Below are 25,135 nucleotides of genomic sequence, written 5' to 3' on the forward strand. Positions count from 1 at the left end.
ACTTAAAGTTATTGTCAGCTTCCATTTTCCTTGACAAAACACTTTCTCCTCTAAGAAATACATTATCTCAGCCCATAGTACCTAACCTAAAACTTAGTTCTTATCAACTCTTTGACAGCATATAGCTAGATAATTTTCTTTTAAATTATAGTTCTTTGCTTCTGCAAGATCTATGCTATGTTCAGAGCCCCTACTGGACTTGAATTTATTTTTTTCTTCTCTGAAGTCATTGAAGAGAAAAGAAAGTTCCAAAGCTTAACTATTAGCAGTGATTAAAACATTGTGCAGCACATGCAATTTCTTCTTTCAGTCCTCAGCAGATAGGAAGGAGCAGTACTGGAGGACAGCAATGGTTTTTGACTCTAAAGAAATGTGGCTCATGTTGCTACTCAAATGGGTCTTTAGGCTACTGGGGGAAATCTCAACAATGCAATGAAAGTTCTGCAAAATCAGATCTATGTCTGGTCAAGTACAAGAGTCATGATGGACACAAACTCAAAGCTACAAACATACCAGAGATGTGGTTAGACAAATGAGTATCCTAGCTTGCAACCTGTTCTAGAGAACTACGAACATTTAGCATATTGAGTATTTAGAAAGGTGCCAGACTTCAGCTCCTGATCCATGGTATTTGCTTTAAAAGTGCTCTACATAAGCAGTCTACCCACAAGATGTGACAGTATGGAGTGTCAACTACATTCTAGAAATACTAATGCTGAAGTCCAAATTAATTTAAAATTAACTTTTTTAAAAAGCTGGTTTGGAATTTCAGCTACTTGTGGCAGTCTAAATAGAATCCAAACAGAGTACTACAAAGCTCGAAATTTTTTTCAGAAGCTCAGCCAAAGTTAATCTTGATTACTTTGAAGGTTACCAAATCTTAAAGAAAAAAAAATACTTTATGTTAGTTACTTTCAAAAGTACATGCAACTAGAACTGGCATTCTCTAAAGGTCCCTGCGCAGCACAGAAGTCAGTTATGCAAACCAGACTCTTCACACCAACACTGTAACACAGCTGCTCCCTCACTACACATTCACAGTTACACACTCATGTTTCTGTGCAGCCCTACTGCACCATGCTGCAGGACAGGTACCTCATCTGGGGCATTTCTTTCCTGTATGGTATAATTTAACTAAAGTATGGCACCACAGACTAAAGGGAGAAGCTACATCTTCCATTTTCATTCTCTCATAATGAACAATTGAGAGTTGTTCCCACTAACAAACCCCCTCCCAGGATTTCCTAGCCTTCTTTCTTTTGCTACCCCTCAGCACTGCTAGAGAACCTTCTTATACACTCAACAATTCTGAATCCCCAATGCACTCTGTATCTGCACTGTTTGTGTGCAATCCAATTTACTCAGGCTATGAATCTCAGGAGACTTCAAGTCCTTATCCCTTAGCCCATCTCCATAACTGTATCTCGGCATCAGCAAAGTCTCTTCTCAGTGCAGTTCCTTAACTCATTTGACATTTTTTAGGAACTCTACTGTAAGCTGTGAGAGCACAATCTTACCAGGCAGGAGAGGGTCTTCAATACATAGCATGGATGGTCTGTATCCGTTAGTCATGACTTTCATTATTTCTTCTTTGGCAATATAGGCACCTCCATTTTTTATTCTAATACCAGTTTTCAAGTAGTTAAAATTCCTTCCATAGAGTTCAAAAAATTCTATCAGAAGCATTCCAAGGTTTTCATCAGCTCTTCTGGCATCAATTCTTGGATGCAGCTGTGACACAGAACAGCTAATTATTAAAAATTAATGCTTTTCAGATAATAACAAAGTACAATAGAAAGCTCTCATTTAAACAGCTGAGTATAATATCTTCACACAAGTCTGAATTGAGTTATTAATTCTTCATTACTTGAACTACTTTCATAACCAAGAGGGGGCAGCACTTCAGCAGTACCTGAAAGCAAAAGAATTCCTCCCTCCCCCCTCTTACAATTTTTTGAGGATTTGTAAATTCTTTTCCCTAAGTCAAAAGCAATAAACTACTGCATACTACATTATGGCGTAGTCAGTAACAGAGTAATAGCTGATTTTTCACAGAAAATCCATCGGTCTTAATGTTTTCAGAAGCAGGGGGGAATCTATTTACCCCAATTGAAATACAGTTCTTTTCTCAATATCCTCATATTATATATGGTATGTATAATCTATAATAACATTTCAATTATCATTAACAGCACCAGGATATGTAGGTTTTTCCATTATCACAGATGCTGAGACACAGTAACATTGTACTTTGTCATACTTGTACAAAGTTTACTGTCATGAAAATGTATTGGAAGAAATTATAACTCATTACCTATTTTATCAGTTACCTGCAATATCTGCCAGTTTTAAGTATGTCAAAACCTAATGACCACATAATTTAAAAAGCTTTACTATTTGATTTCATAATTTTAATAAACACTGAAATCAACTACTCTGCACATTCAGTATCAGTAGTCTAGGAAGCAACAGACTTAAACTGCATCCTGGCAGATTTACATGACACCAATAACGATTCAGGTACTGGAACTGGCTGCCCAGCAAGGTAGTATAACTCACATCACAGGCTCTGGTATTAGAAAGCAATGCACAGCCTCTATGCTTTTTCACAAGGCTCCTGCTGCTGTTTCAGTTCACACAGTGAATAGAAGTTCTTAGAGGTTTGGGAGGCAGTCTATAGGAGCTGTCAATGATCAAACACCTACAGCCATAACAATAAAGCTGTGCATTGCTAGGGGAGTCTAAAGAAACAGCATTATAACAGGGTATAAGTACAGAAACAAAAAGAACAGACTTACCTGCAGGAAACTAATTGCCATTAAAATTAGGCTGTAAGAGCTAATTCCACCGGTAAAAACTTCATTCAAGTCCCTCTGAAGGAGGAACTGTTTTAATACTAAAATCAAGTAAGGCAGCAAAGAATATTTCTGCAAAGCAAAGTAAGTCTTATCAATGACAATATCAACATTCCAAAACACAAAGAACTAGACAATCTCAACACAAGGTGACTCATCTTCTAATACAAAAAATGCTATTCAGTACTGTGCTATAAAGTGTTTCCACAGGAAGAACTGAAACATACATTTTTTTAAATTCTATAAACAGATGAATAGACTTCAACTCTTAGTTGATCAAACTGCTTACACATCACATATATTTCGCATCCCAACAGGTAGACTTTTATATCCTTCTCTGAGTACCAGCATCACTCATTACAGTCAAAGCTTTCCATCTAAACACTACTTCTACTGCAAAGCATAAAAGTAAACTTGATTTTAAGCATGTAGCTAGAGAAGAATTGGTTTTAGACACTGTTTAGCAAGACAGTATTCATAATCAAGCATCACTTAAATTCAAGGCAAGAAAAACTTGAACAGACTTGCTTTAGAAGCAAAGTTCAGTACCTATCTGCAGATCTAGATACGATTGTAGAAGTCCTTTCAGTGTACAGGTTTATCCACACAAACACCTAGCACTCAAAAGCAACACTGAATAGATATCAATAAAAAATAAATTAAAACATCAGTGTTTAATTAGCATTAATGAAAATAGTCTTCGGCAATAAATTTTCAAAAGTCTTAAGTCTTAGTAAAAAGGATTAGCTAAGCATCTAGCACATCCTTGTTAAGTAGTATAACATTCATTATATGGCTGATACCTTCATGTATTCCTTGATAAATCGAGCTGCCTTCACACCAGTTTCTACATTAAAACTGATGTCAACTTTCACTTCTGTCTCCTGGTCAGTAAGTTTTATTATTGGTACCTGAAAAGATTAAAACAAGGTTTTATGAATCCCCACAAAAGCAACACTGGTGCTATTCCCCATCTTACTCACTTAAAACACATGGATACTATCAGTCCAAGGGAATGCAACTATCAAGACAAGAAAATGTGTTTTTGAGAAAAGATAACAATCCTAACTTGACTGACAAGTGAACATTTTTTAGTGAGGTGATTAAAAACATAGGCATGTATGATCACATTAACCTATGATCACTCATGTACTCTCCTAGAGTTATTAGTTATCTCCCTTCATAGCTCCAGTATCAGTGTTGTCTAAGAAAACTAAATTCATCTAATTTATTGAGTCACTGCTGTTAATACGAGACATTCTGCTCTCATAAACTGCAGGAACTGCATTCATCTGACCCAGCACTGCACCATTCACTTGCTATACCGACAGAAGACTAGCCTAGCAGAAAAAAATAAAGCACTGTCTGTTGGTTTATCAAGTTAAGCTGGTTCACTGCAGAGTCAAACAAAAGCCAGAATGGATAAAAGCAAAACAGGAGTAGCAGTACTTCCCCTTCTGGCAGCAATAAATTGCTATAGAACTACCGAACATGTAAATTCAGTCTCACACTACCTCAAAGGTAGTATCATACAAAATGATCTTACAATCATAACCTAAACTTCAGCTGATAACATCTATTTTAAATTCAACTTCTTGCAGTTTTAATCTGAACTGGAAAATAAAAAAGAGCAGAAGTATGGTATCATTTTATACCAACAGCAGAGAGAATAAAGTAAGAATGGCTAGTAAAATTTATAAACCTAGCCTAGTGCCACTTTCCATCACTAACTGGTATCACTGATTCTGAAAACCCCTCTCATTCTCAGGTAAACCAAAGATTACCAAAGCTACTGTTACATACTGCCACTCCAACAGAAGCCAGAGGAATCTTCTGGACCTAAAGAGCCACTCTATTTCAGAGACCACAAAAGGTAACAGTTTGCTAACAGAAGTTTGGAATACTCTGCTTAGTCTCCTGGAGAAAACAATCACTTGCTCTGTAACACAGAATTCTCATATTTTAAGTTTTTATCATATTCAATGTGATCCATCAGTCTTGCAAGACAGATGTAAGAGATACTACACATCAGTTTCACAAATTAAATGAAGCTCTTAAGGAGCATACTTTAGAAGGAAAAAAACCAAATGTTAGATTTGGAACACTTCACTATGCCATCAGAAACAAGATAATCTGAAAAACTGGAGATTCAAGCTGGACAGCTCTAGTAACCCCCTGGCGAAACACAGTCCTATCAAAAGTCAGCGGAAAAAACACTACACAAATAGTTAACGTATTTTACTAGGTATTTTGCAAATACTGACTTTCAGACCTTTATTGACAACAAAAGCATGAAGTATGGCCTTCCAGCAAATGCAGTACACAGAATTACCGCTGTCCATGTAAAAAAACTGTGCTATTGCTAAACACATACACGTTCTACTAAAATCTTGCACAGACAGAGCAAAACATTGTGCTTAAGACAACATAATTTGCTTCATTAATTAAGAATATTATTTATCACCAACATCTTAGGGAGTCTGAAAGCTTTTCAGTTCAGTATTCCAAAGACTGTTACTTACCGTAGCTTTATCAAGTACTTTAATGGAATACGGCTCAGCCACGTTGTGTTTTCTTAGTGCTTGTTCCAGCAGCTGTAAAGGCGGCCGTTCCCATTTCCCAAAAACAACTAGATCGATATCACTAGACAAAAAGAACACTGCATGAGATCCATTAAGCCTAACATGTAATACACCACAAAAAAAAAAACCCAGTAAAATTGACACTCTACATATTACAAGTCCTCCAGGTTGACCATTCTGCAACTTTTAATCTAGGTTCCCAGTAAGCTTCCTTTAGGAACGTTAAGTAAGAGATGGTCTAGTGTGCTTTAGAACCCAAAGCAGTACTCAAGTTTCCAGCTTCCAGTTCTCTGATGAGTTCTTTGAGTTCTTCTCCCTTTTATCTTTCTTGCTCCCTTCCCTCTGACTTCCACAGTCCAATCCCATCTCTCATCTACCCATGCTGACAGGCATGTTAGTAGTCCAAATAATTTTTATCAATTATAGTTATTCATAGAAATGAAAATTCCAATGCTGTTCCAAAAATGTAATTGATGTAAAGACAACAGTTTTTATTACACAGCTACACAGGTTTTCCACATCCATCTATTGAATCATTAAGCAATATAAAACACTGAATTAAACAAGAAATTTTGCTCTCCAAAAAAAAAAAAATGGGAAAACACAGTTGCAATGATTCCTCTGACTTTGCACAGTAACTCTGTGATAAGTGACACACACTCAGTAATTCACCTTATTTAAAAAAACACAGGAAATACTAAACATTCAATTTCACATTTTTAAAATAAAGGGCCAAAGACTAACCCCAGACACAAGAAAGAAAAGTTAATTCACCAAATTTACTCAGTAAATACCTAGAGCAGTACAATGATATATCAAATAGTTATCTCAAATCTGTAAGTTCAAAAGCTCTTCTCTTTGTCACACAGGACATTAGGCAAAAATTTTACTGGAAGTTTGATGAGTTTACACATTCCAGTCTAAATTCCCCCTTGAAATTTACCATTACTCTAAAAAATGACAAGCTTTTACATAAAATTATTACAGTAAATTATTACTTACCTAGTTGGAAGATAAAGCCCTGTACTAAAGCTGCCAAATATCTGGACCTGAAAAAAAACCCACACCAGTGAAATATCTTGTAATTATGAATGCTTACTTCATTTCACTTTCACAAGACTTAAGATATTTCTGGACCTGTTAAGCATATAGCCCAGTAAAAAAAAGTTATTGAACTTACTTGACTACACACTTTAAGCCTGTACAAATACACTTTCTCTTACAGAAGCAATTTTAGAGGAAAGTGTATTTTTTGTAACATGAAATGACTACCAATCCTGCTAGCAGCAGAGCATAAACTTTTGAAACAAGTCCTTTTCACTATTTATTTCCAGTTCAAGATGTTATAAATTTTATTCCTTCATGCTCCCTTCTTTCCTCATAGGACAGCTTTACTGAAATTACAAGAGTTTAATGCAAACATTTTTTCCAAAATGTTTAGGTTTAAAAAACAGCAAGTGCATCTAAACACGTAATTCAGAGAAACATGAGTACTCCAGATTTTATTGTAAGGATGACTATGAAATTGTGGTGGGTGTTTCTGTGTGAAAAAAACATATGCTGAACAGGCATTCACAGTCCACATCAAATACATTTAGCACACTTCCAATCTAGAAAACCTACATGTTCTTCCCCCTCTGCTACAGCAGAGCACTTTAGAAAGTTCACTTCTTTGAAGTGACCTATGAAAAGGCTGGGCAACACTGGGCCACTTCAGTGTTTATACCTGTTCCTACAAGCTAGAAAAATGTTGCTACTAAGGAAAGCCGCAGGTGAGGATGAAGTAGATGAGCTTTACAGTATCTTTATCTCAGTACTGTGGCCACAGCCCTCACTCTGTCATGGAAGGCCAGGACATCACAGTGGTCTGAAATGTTTCTCTGCTTGTTAATGACAATGCTACTATCGGGTAATCAGAAAGGTGATGCTAGAGATCCAGTTCACATTCAATTCCTTTTGGATGTTTTTCTTTGTTTGGAGGAAGCTTAGTCTTTGGGTAATAAAAGGTTTGAAAATACAACAGCTTTGGTTGCAAGATATCTCAGGAAGTCAAGTTCAATTTTCCCACTAAAGCAGGGCTAAAGTAATTCCACAAATGTCAAGTCTGTGAACAGTACAAAAAAAAAAATCTGGAGTTTTCAAATGTTCTTTCATAAAATACTTGTATTTACAAATATCCACACAGTCGAGACTCCTTGCAAAAACTGATACATAGGTAGTCAGTCTCACTTGAATACTCAAAATGAAGTTACGCAGAGACAATCAATTTAATAAGCTTTTACTTTAAGAAATGCACTTCCTGAAGTGGACAGTTCTTCACATCCCCAGTTCTTAAAATGCAAAAAAAATCACCAGTAGCCTTCATTAACCTGAAATCTAGGTTTTACATTTCCTCCACTTATTAAAATAAACTGCCAAGTACTGCAAGAGCAGTGATATTAAGTCAATTGCCTTAAGTTTGAAGTCTTTTCTGTCCATGTCTAAAACACAGAAAGACACTAGCAAGGTTAAGTGAACTGAGCTCCACAATTTACTCGAGAAGGAAATCAACACTTGAGTTACACTCACATCAGCTGTAGGCCAAAGATCTTTGATGACTGTTTCTATTCTTTTCACCACTTCTCTTCTCATAGCTGCTTCTTCAGGACGAGGGGACATGAAGTCATAGAAGTCAATTATTTCTTCATGTAGTCTAAAGGAGAAAGTAGCATTAGTTATAATGACAATAACTATTACAATAAATTTCAACAAAACCAGGCCACAGGCTTTAGTATCATCATTTAACCAAAACCAGCAGTACCTTCAAGAAGGTGAATGCCACAACAATTAGGCCTTCAGATGGGAAACTGGAGGGTTTAGTATCTGGGATTTGGGGCAAATATATTAATATTTGATTTTCATGGCAGCACCTCACAATAATCTCAACAATACCTATACATTAGCCCTCATCACACTACCTAAATACTAAAGATATCAAAATACACAGGACACAAACACTAGTAGATATTTACTAACCCTCTTAGCTGGCTCAACAATGAAGGTTAAATTCAATTCCTGATTCCTAAAGATTATTTTCTTTTAAAACTATGCAATGATCTAAACGTGAAACAGCACAACAATTAAAATCTTCAAGTAGACTTATTCTTCCTGGGGTTCCTTCTTTTGTGTATGCGGAAGTTTACACAAACTTGGAAACAGGCCACTGGAATTAATGAGTTTTTGTAGAGGGTGATAAAAGAGACATTTGAGTATCCCTTCATGTGAGAATGTCCACTTGGACAAAAAGGGATTCCTTTGACCACTCAAGCCCTTTATTAGCCATTCACTCATATAAGGGACCAGTGATAAACATTCTCAACTGTAAAGTACATTAATACCAGTGCTACATGAGGAGTTCTGACACTGGATCTTCATACACTTAAGTCTTTTTGTTTCCCATCTCCCAGTAATACAGAACACTTGCTGACAAATTTGAAAGAAGATCAATTTGAGCTTTCAGGTGAATGTCGTGTCTGCTTTGAATGGAAAAGCATCGAGCCGTTGCAAACAAAACAAAAAAAAATGCAGTTTCTTAAACAGGACAATAACAACTACTGCTGTGATATTTTACAAAAACATCTTTTTGATCTTGATATTTCTAAGACTTTCTCTCCGATTCAAGTAACATACCAATTCAACATTTTAGTGAAATCCAAATACTATCCTAAAAAAAGCAGGTTCGATCCTTAGTTAACATACTTAGCCTTCCAACAGGAAAATTTTATACATGTCTAGCAGAACTCATAACTCTTCCCCGAGACTGTTGCAACTCATTTTACTAGAGGATCCCACTCTAACAGATAGCCTTCAACAGATCGTATGCCCAATTTTCAAGTGTCACGATTCCTTTCCATATACAAAGAGATTCTAGCAGCAAAGCACAAAGATACCTCTAAAAAGCATACATATTTATAATTACTGTTTGCCCTTTCTCTTGTCTTAAACTGGGCCTGGATCCACAATTGAACATTTAACTACACAGCAGACTCATAAACTAAACTCTTCAATTTGTTGATGAATCTATTTGATTTCAAAACTTTACAGCAAGACAGAAAACACAAACCAACATGCTTCCGTTTTATTATGTTTCTACAAAGTATGCTTCCCCCCCCCCTTCTCCAATGTGATAAGACCAATTAAGAAAATATTTGAATACACTTAACAGTACTGGGGCCAAACTAAAGACTTCCTATTGTCCTGCTTATAAAAATTAGCAGTGGACAGACACAGGGTGAAAGCAAGAAAATACAAAGCAGTTATTCAACTCCCTTTGCAGCAACCCTCCCAAGCATCCAGTAAGTTCATCTGGCATACTTTTGAGATGGAACCCAACCTTAATGTGTATTAGCTCAAAGAACTTTTCTTACACTGATTTTTCCAGGTCTTTTTACACCATTTATACTTTTGTCATTCATAGCATTCTATGAGAATTTAAGTATGCATCAGAATAAAGAAGTGTATTATTTTAAACCGCTGCTTGTTAATGATTCTATTTTATGCTCTTTCTTGGGGGGAAAAAGCAATTAATGGCAGTCCATCTCCAAGTATAACACTTTCCAGGCTCTCAAATCATAACTACTTGTATCTATCCACTAACTCTTTTTCAAGCTAGCAATCCTCCTCTGTTTTTCCCTCCTGACACAGGAGCAGGTCCAAAGTTTGATCACTGCTAGCCTTCTTCAGCTTGTTTTCAATCGCACCATGTTTTCTGACAGGTGGCCAGAAATGCACACAGAATCAATACATAATTACATCACTCAGCCCATGTCACACACCTGTTTTCATTTTATCATCCATGTCTTTGCAAAAAGATTGCTGCTAACTGCTTTTTGAGGATATCTGAGCACAGAGCTGCTCTTTAAAAGAAATCATTATGAAGGAGCTTCAAGGTGCTTTCTGAACAATAACCATTAACATAGTCCACCACTGGGTATATTCAGCTTGAATTATTTTTCTTCAGATTCATGACTCCATATTTACTAGAATTTAATTTTATCAGCAATCTTATAATCTAATGAACAATGAACTCCCACTGTGACTGTCTGCAGTCAGCTCTAGCTTTCTATTATCCTTTCTATCCTTTTCTCATTCATTTCTTCCCTTCAGGTATTTATGAAATTGATCTTCAGTAATTTCATTTGTAGCCTTCCTTATCATAAAGTAAATAATTCATTCTTTCCTTTGGTTACTTCTAAGCGGTTAACCCATAAGCCCAGCAAACCTATGTCGGTTCAGTTTTTACAAAGTCTTCAAAAAAGAATCTCAAACATTATTCTGAAGAAATTCAGCAGTTCTGTTATCAGACTGATCACATGCATAAGGATTAACTATGAATCCTTCAAGGAAGTGAGACCTTTGAGACACAACCGCCTTTATCAAAGCATGCACTACCACTTTCTTTATGCTTGCTCACACAAGTAAGTTCTGTTTTGTTACAGTATCAACCCCATCCAACCACTTCAGGAGATCCTGACATACCTGAAAAAAGTGTGTTTACAATAGCCATCCCATATTAGGAAAGGAGAAGAATAAAAGGAGTCTCAGTTCCCCTATGCACTGCAGCCTCTACCAGACAGCATACATAGTCTTTCAAAAGTAGCCCCTAGTGTGTCAGCAAGGTCAGAAAAACAGCAAGCGCACTTGCACTTCAATGCCCTACTGAGCTTCTGTTCAGATTATTAACTACCACAACTCTTAATCATATTGTGAAAGACTCAAAAGAACACCATTTATACATTTTCTTCCCTGATCTACTTTTTAAGAAGGCAACTTTGTATTTTCCACCTTGCACTGGCAAGGTAGCACTTCATTTAGTGCTTCAGTTTGCACGGGACAACAGCATAAGAGCTAGATAATCAAAACTCATTTCAAGTTCAAACCATACATCTGGTTTGTTCCATACATGGTTAGGTCCCTCTGGAATTCTTCAATATTCCCCTAACATAAGAAGGACATGGACCAGTTGGAGAAAGTCCAGAGGAGGGCCACAAAGATGATAAGAGGGCTGGAGCACCTCTCCTATGAGGACAGGCTGAGAGAGTTGGGGCTGTTCAGCCTGGAGAAGAGAAGGCTCCGGGGAGACCTTATAGCGGTCTTCCAGTAACTAAAGGGGGCCTACAGGAAAGATGTGGAAAAACTTTTTACCAGAGCCATTTGTGATAGGACTAGGGGTAATGGTTTTAATCTAGAAGGAGGTACATTTAGATTAGACATAAGGAAGACCTTTTTTACGATGAGGGTGATGAAGCACTGGAACAAGTTGCCCAGAGAGGTGGTGGATCCCTGGAAACATTCAAAGCCAGGTTGGACAGGGCTCTGAGCAACCTGATCTAGTCAGGGATGTTCCCTGCTCCTTGCAGGGAGGTTGGACTAGGTGAACTTTGAAGGTCCCTTCCAACTCTAACCATTCTATGATTCTATATACAACCAGACATGGCTGTACAATAGTATCATTCTGCTGAGGAATTTAAAGGCTTCTTACTGAAATTTAATATGACAGTTGCCTGGAGTCAAAGAAAGTTCTGATGAGGACTCTTAAGCCCTTCTCTGACAAAAAGCAATGCAATTAGCTCACTTGGTTTTTACTTAGTTTTTATGACATGATCTGACCTCTGAGTGCCCTTTCATGTATCTCTTTCTATGAGCCCTAGTGACTCTGGCAAGTTTCTTGCTTTCTGTGTGCAAGATTTTCAGGTTTCATTCACTTAGCAAATCAGTTCTCAAACCCTTTGTCTACATAAACTTATATTTTGTTTGCTCTGTCCAGTTTTCCTTAATTCAACAGCTTCTACATCACAAAGACCATCACCTTCCTGGTCTACATTCTTCTGGATAAGAATCAATGCTATCTTCACAGTCAGTATATGACAACACAACCATCTTAATACAGCATTTTCATGCATTTTACCCTTATGACTTCCACCTGAAGAAGCTTCTCAAAACTGTGATGCTTTTTAAAATTTAATATTACTGTAGTTAAATATCTTTGCTCAGACAAGGCTACTGGAACACAGTCACAAAAAAAAAGCAGCTCTGATATACATAAAGCAAGATGCTTTATGCTGCTCAGGACTAATCTCAGAGTAACTTCTCTACTAGTTGAAGAAATAATTTGGTGTCTGAAAAATCAGATCACAGCAGGGTGTTCACATAGCCAATACATGGATAATTTTTAATTAAGTACTTTGCCCATGTAGCCTCTATGATCTTCACAGGCACTCATTACCTCTTAAGTCAGGACTGTAACAGTATCTTAATCATTAGGAACAGAATTTCAATCTGCAGCATAATTTGATGTACGTGCAGATATAAGTTACATTTTAACTCTGTCTTTTAACAAATAGAACTTCTTTCAACATACAGCACAAGTCAATTTTCTCAATCTCCTTCTGGCTTCCTGAAGAATTTGGACTCCAGCAGCATCCCAGTACCTAGCTATCTTCTATCACATTTTAAAGTGCCTATTATACTACTTTCCGAGTAAAGACAGGCATTTTAATTGACTTTTTCACAATATAGCTTCACTATATTTATAGAAACACTAGGAACCAAACTTGTTGGTGAGATAACTGTACTCTTAATGCAAGGTGGAAAATATTAGAAGGCAGGGATGCAGAAGAGAGGCTACTTGTACTTGCTTATTTGCTACACTATTCAGCTTGCTAATTTTAACAGCCCGGAGCAATCTACCATTCACTACTGCTATTACTGCTAAGCACAGTAAACATCTACTGCTTACTGGTTGAAATATCCAACAGAATTGACACCTTTTGTTTACCAAAAATTTATCCCTTTCACTGTTTTAGGAAAGGCAGACACACTTCTAGTCTTCAGGTTAAAATAATACTCAGGAGACATTCTCAGGCTTTTCTTATGTTTTTCCTTAAAGGCAGGTACCTAAGAAAGGAGATCATTTACTTTACTCATCTTTTACTGTATCTACTACTACTATTATATATAACATTGACTTGTTACCTCAAGGGCTAACTTCAGTGCAGTGAAATGAAATTCTCAAACAGAATCAACAAACTAGAAGGTGAGAGAAAAGCTACAGAGACTTTGTTCCCTCAAGTAAGCATCCTCCTTTTTTTCAACATCATGTCTACACTACTACACACATTATTCTAAAGGAACAGATAGAAACATGATTGCATCCTTTACGTGGAACAGCTGATTCTTTTTTTAAAACATACTCATTCTAGTAAGTAAAGATTTTTTTCTAACTGAAAAGTATAAGACATCAGCCAAGAATCCTTATAAAAGGAAAGAAGAGATGCCACAGTTGAAACATGTGAGTATAACACTAGAGTTGAGTAGGAAAGGGAGGTAAAGAAACGGGGAGCAGGCATATGCAGTATTTTGACAGCTTTGTTGAAATAAAGGTTACAAATAATAGGATACATTCTTTCAATTAAGTACGAACTCTGAAACATGCCTGGGGACTTCACTGTCTCAAGATTAATGGTGAAAGGCCCAGCAGCCACTGCGTACATTTCAGAAATCTCTTGAACTATACCTTTGTCTACAACTACTGCAAAGCATAATTGCATTACCACAGAAATGCAAGTGAAATCTTACACTACAACAATCAAATGTATTCAATAGTTGAAATCAGTGCTGCAGTTTAAAACTCAGGAACACAGTTTAGTTTAGGAGAACATATACGATTGAAAGTAACGGTATATTCTAGATATAGATTTTTTTTCTAATATGATCTAAAATTAAGACATCTGCTAAAACAGCAAAAATAGAACTAGGACCAAAAAGAGGAGATGAACTTAAAGTTCTTCTCTTCCCACCCCTCTCTCAATACCTATAGGCTGCCTTCATATACCAGTCCTCTTCACTAACACTCGGGTAATAGTACTTTATGCCCTATGCAATGTTTTAGGCTTACAGATGAGAGAAACTATGAAAATATAGTGCTACTTTCACAGACTGTACTGCAGCACCAAATCAGTCTCTCATTACTATGTAGTACAGACAGTAATTATCTTTGTCACTGTAATTGTATGGAAGGCAGCAAACTCAGACTGGCAAAATAAAAAAAAAAATCTCAACTATAGAGAACTTACGAATGAGAGCTGTGAAAAGTTTTACAGGGAGGTACCCTAAATACAAAACTCAAATAGGAATTAAGCTTACTTTGCAACTTAGCTACTAAGGAGAGAATGGAAGGAAAACAAAGTACTTCTTTTCCTCATCCACAGGACAAAGTAGTTTATAAAATATACTGTAACTTTTCCCCAAGAGATCGTATTGTTCATATTTCCTCTCTAAGCTTTCTCTTTGCCCCACACTCTTGCAAGTCAGAGCCAGTCCTAATTTTAGATTGAGTTTCTTGCCAAATAAATTCTACCTCTTAGGAGCACTTGACAGTTCACACACTGAAGAAACTAAGCTTGTTGGATTGATTTACACCGCAAACGTCCAGACTTAAGCAACAGAATTTATTTGCATTTTGGAACAAAAAAAAAAAAAAAAAAAAAGAGATTGAGAAACTAATCTACTTTCGCAAAGTACATCAATCTAATAAAACTCAACCAATTACCTTATTAATGGCTGGATATACTTGAAAAGCTGCATTATAAAAATCTAGAAAAGAAACTGATCTATATCTCCAAGTTAATACACAGTAAAACAGCCCCACTGCATAAGCTTCTGAACAGCTGTACATTACTCCTGACTTAGGCTGCTGGACTTCACCAAAACACCAAGAAAACATCACATAATTATTTTGTTGCATCAGTGAAGGATCATACCATATGTTAAACCTTGGAACTGAATCAGCAAGCTCACTATGCCAATAAATAGAACCGCTAAACACTGAAATTCCTGTCTTAATACTATTCTTTTCCAAATGTCCAAAGATAGCAAGTGATTAACATCCCAGACAAGTCAGAAAGGTTGCAACAGCAAAAACACATTAGTGATGAGACACATAGATCAGGTATGCATCACATCAGGTTAACCACTGAAACGTTTAATAGGAGAAGCAACTCTTGACATAATCTCAAGCAACAGAGTCTAATTCAAAGCACCACTCGCAGCAGTGGTGCATCCATCAAAGCACCACTAGCAGCAAACTCTGCACATTCAAAGTCAGTATTTCTGCAAGGCAACAAAAGCTGGAAAAGCCTTTTCTGGATTTAAGTACTGCTGCAGTTCACCATATAAAAGATGAAGCATCTTAATTTAAGAACCTCAACCAAAAGAATAAGGTGTTTCAGAGACTACTGAAGATATCACATTGGTTGTTTAGCAAAAGCATGCATCACAAATCAGATTTTACAGGAAAAAAATAAAGAGCTTCTACTACCTTGTCACAGGATTTCATTAGATGTCTCCAGAAACCCTGAAATCATGTACAAAGCAGGAAAAGAGGATTGAAAGATTAAGTATATCAAAAAGGATTATGAGGAACAATTTAATGAGATGCAAACCTATGCCTGAGAAAGGATAAACCAGCTCAGGAGCCCAAAAATCTGCTTCTTTTAAGTGAATTAAGTGATCAGAACAGAGAAAGTTAAGTGGTCACAATACACAACAAGTAGAGAAGCCAGTATTTTTATTTCTTTTTTTTTTGTTTTTTAATCTCTCAGAGGTTTCCCAGATGCCTAACTACACAGGGATAACTTGTCCCAAACTAACCTTTTAGTAGAAAATACTTCATAGCAAAATCTATTTCTGGTAATTTGGTATTCACAAACAGCAGGACTCGTTTGATACTCCATTTTTATCAGAAGAACATTAAACAGCAATCTTTCTTTTTTTTTTAATGTAAAAGCATCAGTTTTGACATACATAATAGTCAAACTAGTCAAACCAACACATGAATAGTTATGACTATATCAAGATGTCAACATAGCTTTTGTAAATGGAAGCAGTATCTTAAAGAAAACCATTAGGAATTATTTGCAAGAATCAGTAAACCACAAAGGAAATCCTGTTATCTACTTGCATTTCCTAACTCCAAATGGCATTTGATAACCCTCCCACACGTCCTTATGAAGACTTAGAAAGAAACTAAGCTGACATGGTGTCGTAGTTGAGCCCTGATCAGGACCAGACTACGCAGTCTCTCTCTCTCACTCCCCCCACCTTCCAAGAGAACAGGGAGAGAAAATATAAGGAAAAACAGCTCGGGGTTTGAGATAAGGACAGGGAGAAATCCTTAAAGTTACCGTCATGGGCAAAACAGACTCGACTTGGGGAAAACTATTCATTTATTACTACAAACAGCAGGATAATGAGACAGGGAACAAGATAACCTCCATCCACCCCTCCCTCTTCCCAAACTTAACATTATCTCAACCACCTTCCCCTCCTGAGCGGCACAGGGGGGAAGAAGGAATGGCAGTCGCGGTCAGTTCATCACAGGTTGTTTCACGCCACTGCTTCATGGCCGGGGGGAGAACTCCTCACATTCCTCCCCACTTCTTGCAGCCAGGCCGGACCGAGTCGGGCCCAGTCGGCTGCCTGGCAAGAGGCCAAAGGGTGAGGCCTGCAAGGCCCATGAGGCCTGTGCCTCCCCCTCTGTGCCTCTGCCCCTGCTCAGCTTCTTCACATCTTCTCTTCTCTCTTTTTTTTTTTTCCTGTTTTCCCCTTCTTAAATACGTTATCGCAGAGGCGTTATCACGAGATATTCTGCTACCAATCAGCTCGGCCTTGGCCAGCAGCAGGTCTGTCCTAGGCCTGGCGGAGTCCACTGAACAAAGGGGAGCGACTTCTAGCAGTTTCCTACCTTAGGCCCCCCCTCACTAAACAAAACCACGACACATGGGATGAGAGGCAAGACCTTCACGTAGATAAAGAACTGTTTTAAACAGAAAACAAGGAGCTGGAACTCTTAGTTTCCATATTAAAGGAAAGCCACTAGTAAAGTCCCAAAGTGCCCTATGCTAGTCAACATCCTCATCAGTGATCTGGCAGGGGAATAAACAGTAAAGCAGAAAAGTCTGAGGTTGCAAGGTTATCCAGAATAAGCCAGCTCAAGAACATTAAAATACAGACCGCACAATGAAGTAGCAGGCAGAATTTGAGATAGGATAAACATAAGCACAGAGGCAAAGGAGAAGATTCTGTCTTTAAAAAGACGCAATGAGGGGCTCTGCACTGGCTCTAAACACTGAGAATTAAGGTCTTGAAATAAGAATGCTGTTAAAGGGTCTGTTCAATACTCAGTAGGCACAAAGAACAAGCAAGCCCTGTGCTAGTAATCAAGAAAAAAAAAGTACAAGATAGAACAAGATAGTGTCACAGTATTCCTACATCTTGGCCTATCACACATGGGTCTGGTTCATCCGAGTCCCAAAGATATAACAGAACTGTAAAGCGTGCAGAGGTGATAAACATCTAGAGGCAGGAAACAGCTTCAATACAAGGAATGATTAAATAGACTAGAAAACAGACAACTGCCAGGTGATTCAACTTTTCCCTTCCCTCAAGTCAGCTGCAAAGAGCACACATGGACTGCCTCATTAACACACAGACCCACCACTGGTAACAACTATAACCCTAGTGACAGTGTCAAGGCAAAAAAAAAAAATCTTTACATAACATAGCTTAACTGAAGAACACCTTGCCACAGGACACTGCTGATCCCAGCAGCTCATACCAGCTCAAGATGACATGAGACAAATTCCTACATAAAATCCACAATAAGCTTAACAAAGTACTCACTGTCTGTAGCCCAGGTAGTCCAAGAACCATAGAGCACCGAAATCTGAGAAATTATTCCAGGAAATATCACCACAGGCTCACGTTGATATATTCTTCCCCCAACATTTGGCATTGGCCTCTAACGGTCTCACCCGGTTCAGCTGTTTATGTTCTTAGTGCCAATTATCTCTACTGCCAAAGTATAACAACTGTGAAAAGTATCAGGAAGCTGATGCCAGGATTAAACTGCTCCAAACACGTCCCATTCTCCTTTACACACAGATGTGAGCACCTGTCATGCAAAGCCTTCTCATGTTTTACTACTGTAGCTCAGCCTTTCTGACCTCTAGTGCTGTTCTCTCTCAAGTCTACTACTGCCAAAATATTCCTTTCATTCCATTACCAAAAGCATCAGTCTCTATGCTAGGCATCCACTTCACAAGGAAACTTTGAGCTTTACCTAGTCTACTCAACTTAGTCAATCACAAAAAAAGAGATGTTCTGTTCTTTTGACAATTCATCCAGCAGCTACCACTGAACTCCACTGCATATCAACCTTTAGGCATGAAAACAATCCATTTAAGCATGTCCCAAAGCTCTCTCAAGCCTCTCTCCAGACATTTACTACAACTAACAGGCAACTACTCCCACCCCCTTCCTTGCATAATACAGTATATACTGCCCAGTTCTGCCCTGATCCCAAAGCCAGATGAAACAAGAATCGAGTGTACATTGCCAGCACTTCTTGCCTCTTACATTAAGACCTTTGCTACAGGTATCCACCTAACATTGCAGATAACAGACACTAACGATTTAACGGATGAAGCATAGCCCATTGTGTTGATTCTTTATTAGAAGGTATTAGAGCAAGAGAGCACTGTTAAGTACACAGAGGAGTTAGAATACCACCCCTGGGAATTCCTTAAAGTCCTTCTAAGTGCTGAACACCCCAGTGCAGACAGTAAAGGCTTCACAGAGTTTCCAAAGTCTGGATTTTTTTTCAGCTCAGCCAAAGGACAGGAAAACAAAATTTGCAAAAGGGGCTGACAACGTGGCATCCCTACACAGTAATTTGCATTGTCCAGCTCTGACAGCGGCATAAGAAGCAAGGGTTGACAACCATAGAACTAGAGCTAGGTCTTGACTGCAATGCATTTTTAGTGCATTCTAGAAAAGCCAGTAATTGAATTTATCTTGGTCACCACAGTACAGCAACATATCATAAAAGCAAAAAACCCTGTAAGACTGCAATTAGAAACACTCCAGCATACAGGTGAAGAAAAACAAAATCTGATATAGACTTAGTATATACTAACACCTCCCCATCTGAGTAGCTACAGAAATCAATCCCCACACAGCACTTTCGGCACACAGTATCCTTCTGCTGCAAACTGGTGAATACTAAAGCAAGCCTTCTAGGGAAGCACCGCCATAAGCTTACCTTGCTTTTGAGAACTCTCCCCATGTATCTGCTATGGTCACCAGACAATGCTTGCCTGAACCCCCCTTCAGCCTAACAAAATGCAGAGATGTTTGCACTCTTGTGCTCTACAAGAGAACTTCTGTGTCCTTGTCAAGAGATATTAAAGACAATAGGTATGGATGGGGAAAAAAAAAAATCAATGCAGTAAATCATCAGGTGCTATGCAACGCTAGTTAGTCCAGGCAGAGCACTATTCCAATGTATGGTAACACTTCTGGTACCCACACTAATCCTCAACAAGTCAGTTCTGTTGTTTCTCCACAGCACTGTAGTGTACCAAGCAAATCTACCAGGTATTTCGGCACTAATCTCATTCAACATCTACAATTAATCTGAATACTTAGTTGAAAGTATTAAGCAGAACAGGCTCATATTGTTAAAAATGCCTTAATTCTTTACTTTGTTAAATTCACATTAGGAAGCAGAAGAATTATTATTTTAAACTATTCATAAGCTATTAGCTACATCTTAAGAGAAAGTGCACTATTAGCTGTGTACTCAAGCAGTGCAAACAAAGAAGTAGAGTCCTTAGTAAAAAGTTTAGAATAGTTTGACTCCATATTTTGAAATACAATTCCAGCACTTTTAAACTCTCTGTACGCTTAAATTAGTCAGATATATTTAAAATACTGGCTTTACAGAAACAGAAGCTATTACTTTGATGTATAAAGAAGGCAGACCCTAAGATACTAGATGTAGTTTAAAACCACTCAAGAGGATACTTTAGAGCAGCAAGAAACCACACGTAGTTCTGAACGTCAGTCACAATAGTTTGACCTAACCTCATAATATTATAAGGACACTTATCTGCATTGCATCTGAAACGAATCAATCATTTTATCTATACTGTACTCCTAACCTAAACCCAGACACTTAAGAATTTACACTGCTGCTATATTAATGACTCTGTTGAAGCACGGGAATAAATATGTCTTCATTCTCCTTACTCCTTAACTTCCAAAAATCTGGAAAAAGATGACACAGCTTAAACCAGCGCATCCTAAAGCACAGTTTTAGGATGAAATCTAATCAAGCACAGCTATTCACACTTGCATTTAGAATTTCCTTTACGAGACAAATATTGGCACGCTATTGTCAAAAGATGGTAAAAGTAATAGGTATGAGTCCACTGGAATAAAGGAATGTTATACATAAAACAGAGTAAAACACAGCCTTTACAACATAAAGAATTCCTAAGCATCACCACACCTACCATCACAAAGCCACTGAATATGATCCATTTGAAAAAAACAGTGACAACTTGTGCTGCTACAGACCATCTCCAGCTCTAAATGAGAAAGCAGAGAGAGCACAGTACTATTTCAAAGCACGCAGGCATCTAATCAAAAGTACTACTGCAGCCTGGGAGAGGGCAAACAGAGATTACCCTTCTTAGTCTGCTAACGAAAGACAATAAAGTAACACTGCAAGCTACTGCATACGACTTGGAGATTTCAAGAGAAAATGTTCTGCAGAGAACAGTATTCATGGCAGAGTAAGCTCCAACATTCCTGCATATGAGCACAACAGCATCTATGATCAAATTCTCCTTCCTATAATCTATGTCCAAAGCACAGTGCAACTGAAGATTGTAAGGATCACAGGTTTTGACAGCTGGATACACCAGTTTGACATCACTGAAGATGCTCTGTCAATCAACCATCATAGTTATCGAAGTGATGCTTCAGGACTGGGCTGACAGTTCCAAGTAACACCAGGCAACAAGTCCAGAACATAAAGGTTCCAAAAGAAACTTCTGTAGGGATCTGTTCCCACTCCAATCTTTTCAGTGCATTTTTATTTGAACAGTCAAATAGTACACCATTCCAGCTTCAGGAAAATTAAGTTAAACTTTCCAGTCGTCGGGAATTACTGCAGTAGACACCTAAAGCCACACCATCAGTGACAATATTTTTGTTACTTTAATCAAGTACTTCATTAAAAAATTTCTAACACCAAACAGAAAATTGTTTTAGTATACGTGCCTGTCCAAGATTCACCTTGGGTAACAGAACTCAAAGTTTAAGGCAAAAACTGTTTCTCATATTTAAGTCCATGATCTCAACTTCCATGCTCTCCTTCAGCACTAGCTCCCTGCTGCTCTAAGGAAAGCTATGACATTTGTACAGTTCTGTGAAGCCTAATGATTTCACAAATTAATCATGAGACAGTCTGGAACTACGGAATCACACACGCTGTAGTTCCCAGTGTCCCATTCCTAGCATCAGGTTTGACTGTACTAGTACAGATCCTTTACAGAAGATGAGGAAACACAGCTTCTGCTTTCAAAGATATTTAGCCAAGCTGTTCAGTCATTAACGCATCAGCAAAAGAACAACCTGTATTACAGAACTGAATAGTGCCATTGAAACTTAGCTAAACAATTTTCTTGTGTATGGATTCTCTATAAACTTATACTTGAAAAGCAGCATAAACTTTATTAAAGAAAAGGCAACAGAAAAACAAAAGGGCAGAAGATGAAAGACAAGGGTATGTGACTAGCATAGGTGGTGCTGCCTAACAGCTAAAAGACAGAGCCTGCAGTGCCTGGATTTGATTCCCAGGTTTGCCACAGACCTGCTGGGTGACCTCACGCAACTCTCTCATCTGCCTGCCTGTACATCTACCTCGGTGGCACTGACTTGTCTTACATAGATAAATTAAAATGTTAACTAAGTGTCCTACTGCACCTCTACAGAAATAAAACAAAGAAATTCAGACTATTAAGACACTATTGGAATTTTAAGCATACACCTTATTAGTACAGGACTCAAAGCTCCTAGCATATGCCACCTCAAACATCCAAATCTTAGCTTCCTGAAAGTAATTTTCATTTTCAGAGTCAGTTTGGAATTAAAAAGCAGTAGTTACACGTCTTGTCCTCCCCAGGAGAGGATACGGTTTGCAAAAACAGAACTTTAAAAAAAACATCTTTTAATACTTCTGGATAACTTTAATGCACTCAATGCCTGACTACCACCCAAAAGAGAAAAGGAATACACTGTCCTTAAGTTAAACTTCTCACTTAAATCTCTCCAGCTCTGAAAGTGTACCCTGTTATCTATTTACCTCCACAGATACACAGTGCCTTTACTCCATGAGCATACAAGGGTCTTGGATTTTAGGAGTTCCAAGAAACTACTTTTGAAATTACATCAGAAATCTGCTATGGTCAATCAATGCAGCTAGCACTACTTCATATAAAATAACATTAGAAAGCAAGATTTCCCTTTGACTGAGTGAGATTTGACAGCTGAAATACAGAAATCTCATGGAGTAGCCCAGAGGTGCTTTGTTCAAGATTAGTCCCTTCCACATGTTGATTGGATCAGACTTACTAACCATCCATTTATATCAGCAAGTTATGACCACAGAATAAAATAAGCTTCTAAAACTGTTCTCTTTAGAAAGCCAATATTTCAGTTCAGATATTGTCTGTCACATTCTATTCTAGAGATAGAACATTTCCCTCAAGAATATTCTAAGACCACATTGACTTCCATGGTTATTTCAGCCAGAATTGGGCACTTCCCTTTCAAATGACATTCCTAACGGTCCCCAAAAGTAACTACAAAAAGTCTACTACAAAGAAGTCTACTACAGCCCAAGCAGGGGCATTTAAAAATTAGTGCAAGGGTCTTCTCAGAGCTCCTCTGAACTGCAGCCTTCCGCTTCCACCTTACATTCTCAATTGACCCCCAGGAGGCTGACAAGCATCCCTCACTCATCTTGCTTTAATTACTGTAGGTGCCATTTGATAGTTGCCTGGCACCTTCACCTCCCAATCCACCATAAGGCCAGGCCTAACCTCCTGTATCTGTGGGTTTCGAGGCCCTGCCTGCATCACTGCTTCGGCCAGGAGCCACCCAGTTGGCACAGACCGAGGTGATTTACAAAATAACACAGGTTTGTTCCTCCCTGCCCCCATCCCCTCCCGTGTCATCAACCTCGCTGCCGCAGCCATCTCCAGAGGAGTTTATGACCCCAAGCCACCCGCTCCTGCGCCCGGAGAGGCTGCCGAGGTCCCCCTTTCCTCTCGGGCTGCAGCAGCCCCAGGGGCCCCCGGCTGCTCACCCCTGCACGCCCGGACTGTATTTCCTGGTCTTCCAGGGTGTGCCAGGACTCTGCAGCACCGGCTGAGGCGGCTGCCGCTGCTGGTGGGGGGAGTTGTTGACGGCGACGCCACGGCTGCCGGAGAGCAGGTAATTCATCCCATAGGTGCTGGCTTTATTCTCTCGTTTCCTACGGCCCGGGTGGTACTGGTGCTGCTGGGGGGAGGCCGGCGGCGGCGGGTGGGGGCTGCGCGCCAGATGCGGGGGCTGGTGGTGCCCGTTCACACCGTTCACTTTGTTCTCGTGGAAGTTAAAAAACTCCCCGGGTCCGGCCCCGCTGCCCAGCAGCCCGGGAGGAGGCACCGCCGCCGCCCGGGGGCCGCAGGAGGAAGAGGAGGAGCCGCCGCCTCCGCCGCCGCTGCACGATCCCGAGGAGGAGAAGCCGGGGCTCTCGGTGCCGGACTCCACCGACGAGCAAGAGGACGAGGAAGACACGGAAGGCGATTTCTGCAGCCGCCGCCCTCCCTCGCCGCCGCCGTTCACCGCCGCGGGGCCGGCGGTTGCAGCGGGAACCAGTCCGGTCAGCAGGGCCGGAGGGGAAGGCGCAGGCGAAGGTGGTGAGGAAGAGGAGCAGCAGGCGCCGCCGCCGGGCGCCCCGAGCCGCACGCAGCTGTGTCCGTGGGGCGGGGAGGCGGCGGCGGCGGCAGCAGAGTCCAGCGCCGGGGAGTTGAGGCAGAGGTAGTGCGGGAAGCTGGCGCCGCCCCGGCCCCCCACGCCCTGCGAGGTCTCCCAGATCTGCATCCACAGCGCATTCGCGGGGCCTTTCTGCTCGGGCTGGATCCAGGCCACGCGGGGATCCATCCACCCACGCCCGCCCGCCCGCCTCCGACCCTCACGGCCCGGCCAGAGCGCCGCGCCGCCGCCCGCTCACCGCCCGCCGCGCACTCCCTCGCCTCAGCGCGCCGGGCCCGGCAGCGGCGCTAGGCACGGGCCGGGAGCAGCGGCATGTGTCGCTGCGGGGAGGAGGGAGGGAGGGAGGGAGGGAGAGCGGGGAGGGCGGCCGGAGGCGGGGGAGGGGGGCAGAGCTGGGCGAGGCGAGCGCGGCTCGGGAGGAGCGGAGGCGGCGCAAAACTGTACCCGGCCCGGCGCTGCCCGGAGCGCTCCCCTCGCCGTTCCAATGTGGCGTCCCCCTCGCCAGGGCCAGAACCAGCACTGCGCATGCCCCGCAGATTTTAAACCTTCACTGGAGACGGCCGCCCTGGCAACCGCACATGCGCTCTGGCCGCCCCGGGGGGGGCGGGGCCGGGCCCGCCGAGGCCGGTGGGAAGGGGGAGGGAGAAGGGCGTCGGGGAGGCTGCGCTCGCCTCGGCGCGCTGGCCCTTGTGCGCATGCGCCTGGGGGGGTTGGTGGGGAGGGGGCTTCGGAAGGGTTCGGAAGCCTTCGGGCGGGAGGCGCGGGCTCGGC

The 25,135-nt window shown here is 40.2% G+C and overlaps 1 protein-coding gene across 6 annotated transcripts in view; it reads right to left on the reverse strand.

Annotated features, from left to right (window-relative positions):
• TENT4A (terminal nucleotidyltransferase 4A) overlaps positions 1–24,836 on the reverse strand; it is a 63,207-nt gene extending 38,371 nt beyond the window's left edge. For all 6 annotated transcript variants that reach the window (XR_015257650.1, XM_086740412.1, XM_010123229.2 and 3 more), the window contains exons 1-7: positions 23,694–24,836; positions 8,006–8,129; positions 6,440–6,486; positions 5,378–5,498; positions 3,659–3,766; positions 2,799–2,927; positions 1,518–1,731 (exon numbers count right to left, since the gene is read on the reverse strand). Coding sequence is in view for 5 of the 6 variants with exons in the window: in XM_086740412.1 (XP_086596538.1) it covers positions 1,518–1,731; positions 2,799–2,927; positions 3,659–3,766; positions 5,378–5,498; positions 6,440–6,486; positions 8,006–8,129; positions 23,694–24,532 (1,582 nt within the window). In the remaining variant the exon portion in view is untranslated. The remainder of the gene's footprint in view (positions 1–1,517; positions 1,732–2,798; positions 2,928–3,658; positions 3,767–5,377; positions 5,499–6,439; positions 6,487–8,005; positions 8,130–23,693) is intronic.
• Between the last annotated feature and the right edge of the window lie 299 nt (positions 24,837–25,135).

This window comes from Chlamydotis macqueenii, chromosome 2, assembly GCF_036417535.1.
Source record: "Chlamydotis macqueenii isolate bChlMac1 chromosome 2, bChlMac1.mat, whole genome shotgun sequence".
Lineage (NCBI taxonomy): Eukaryota > Metazoa > Chordata > Aves > Otidiformes > Otididae > Chlamydotis > Chlamydotis macqueenii.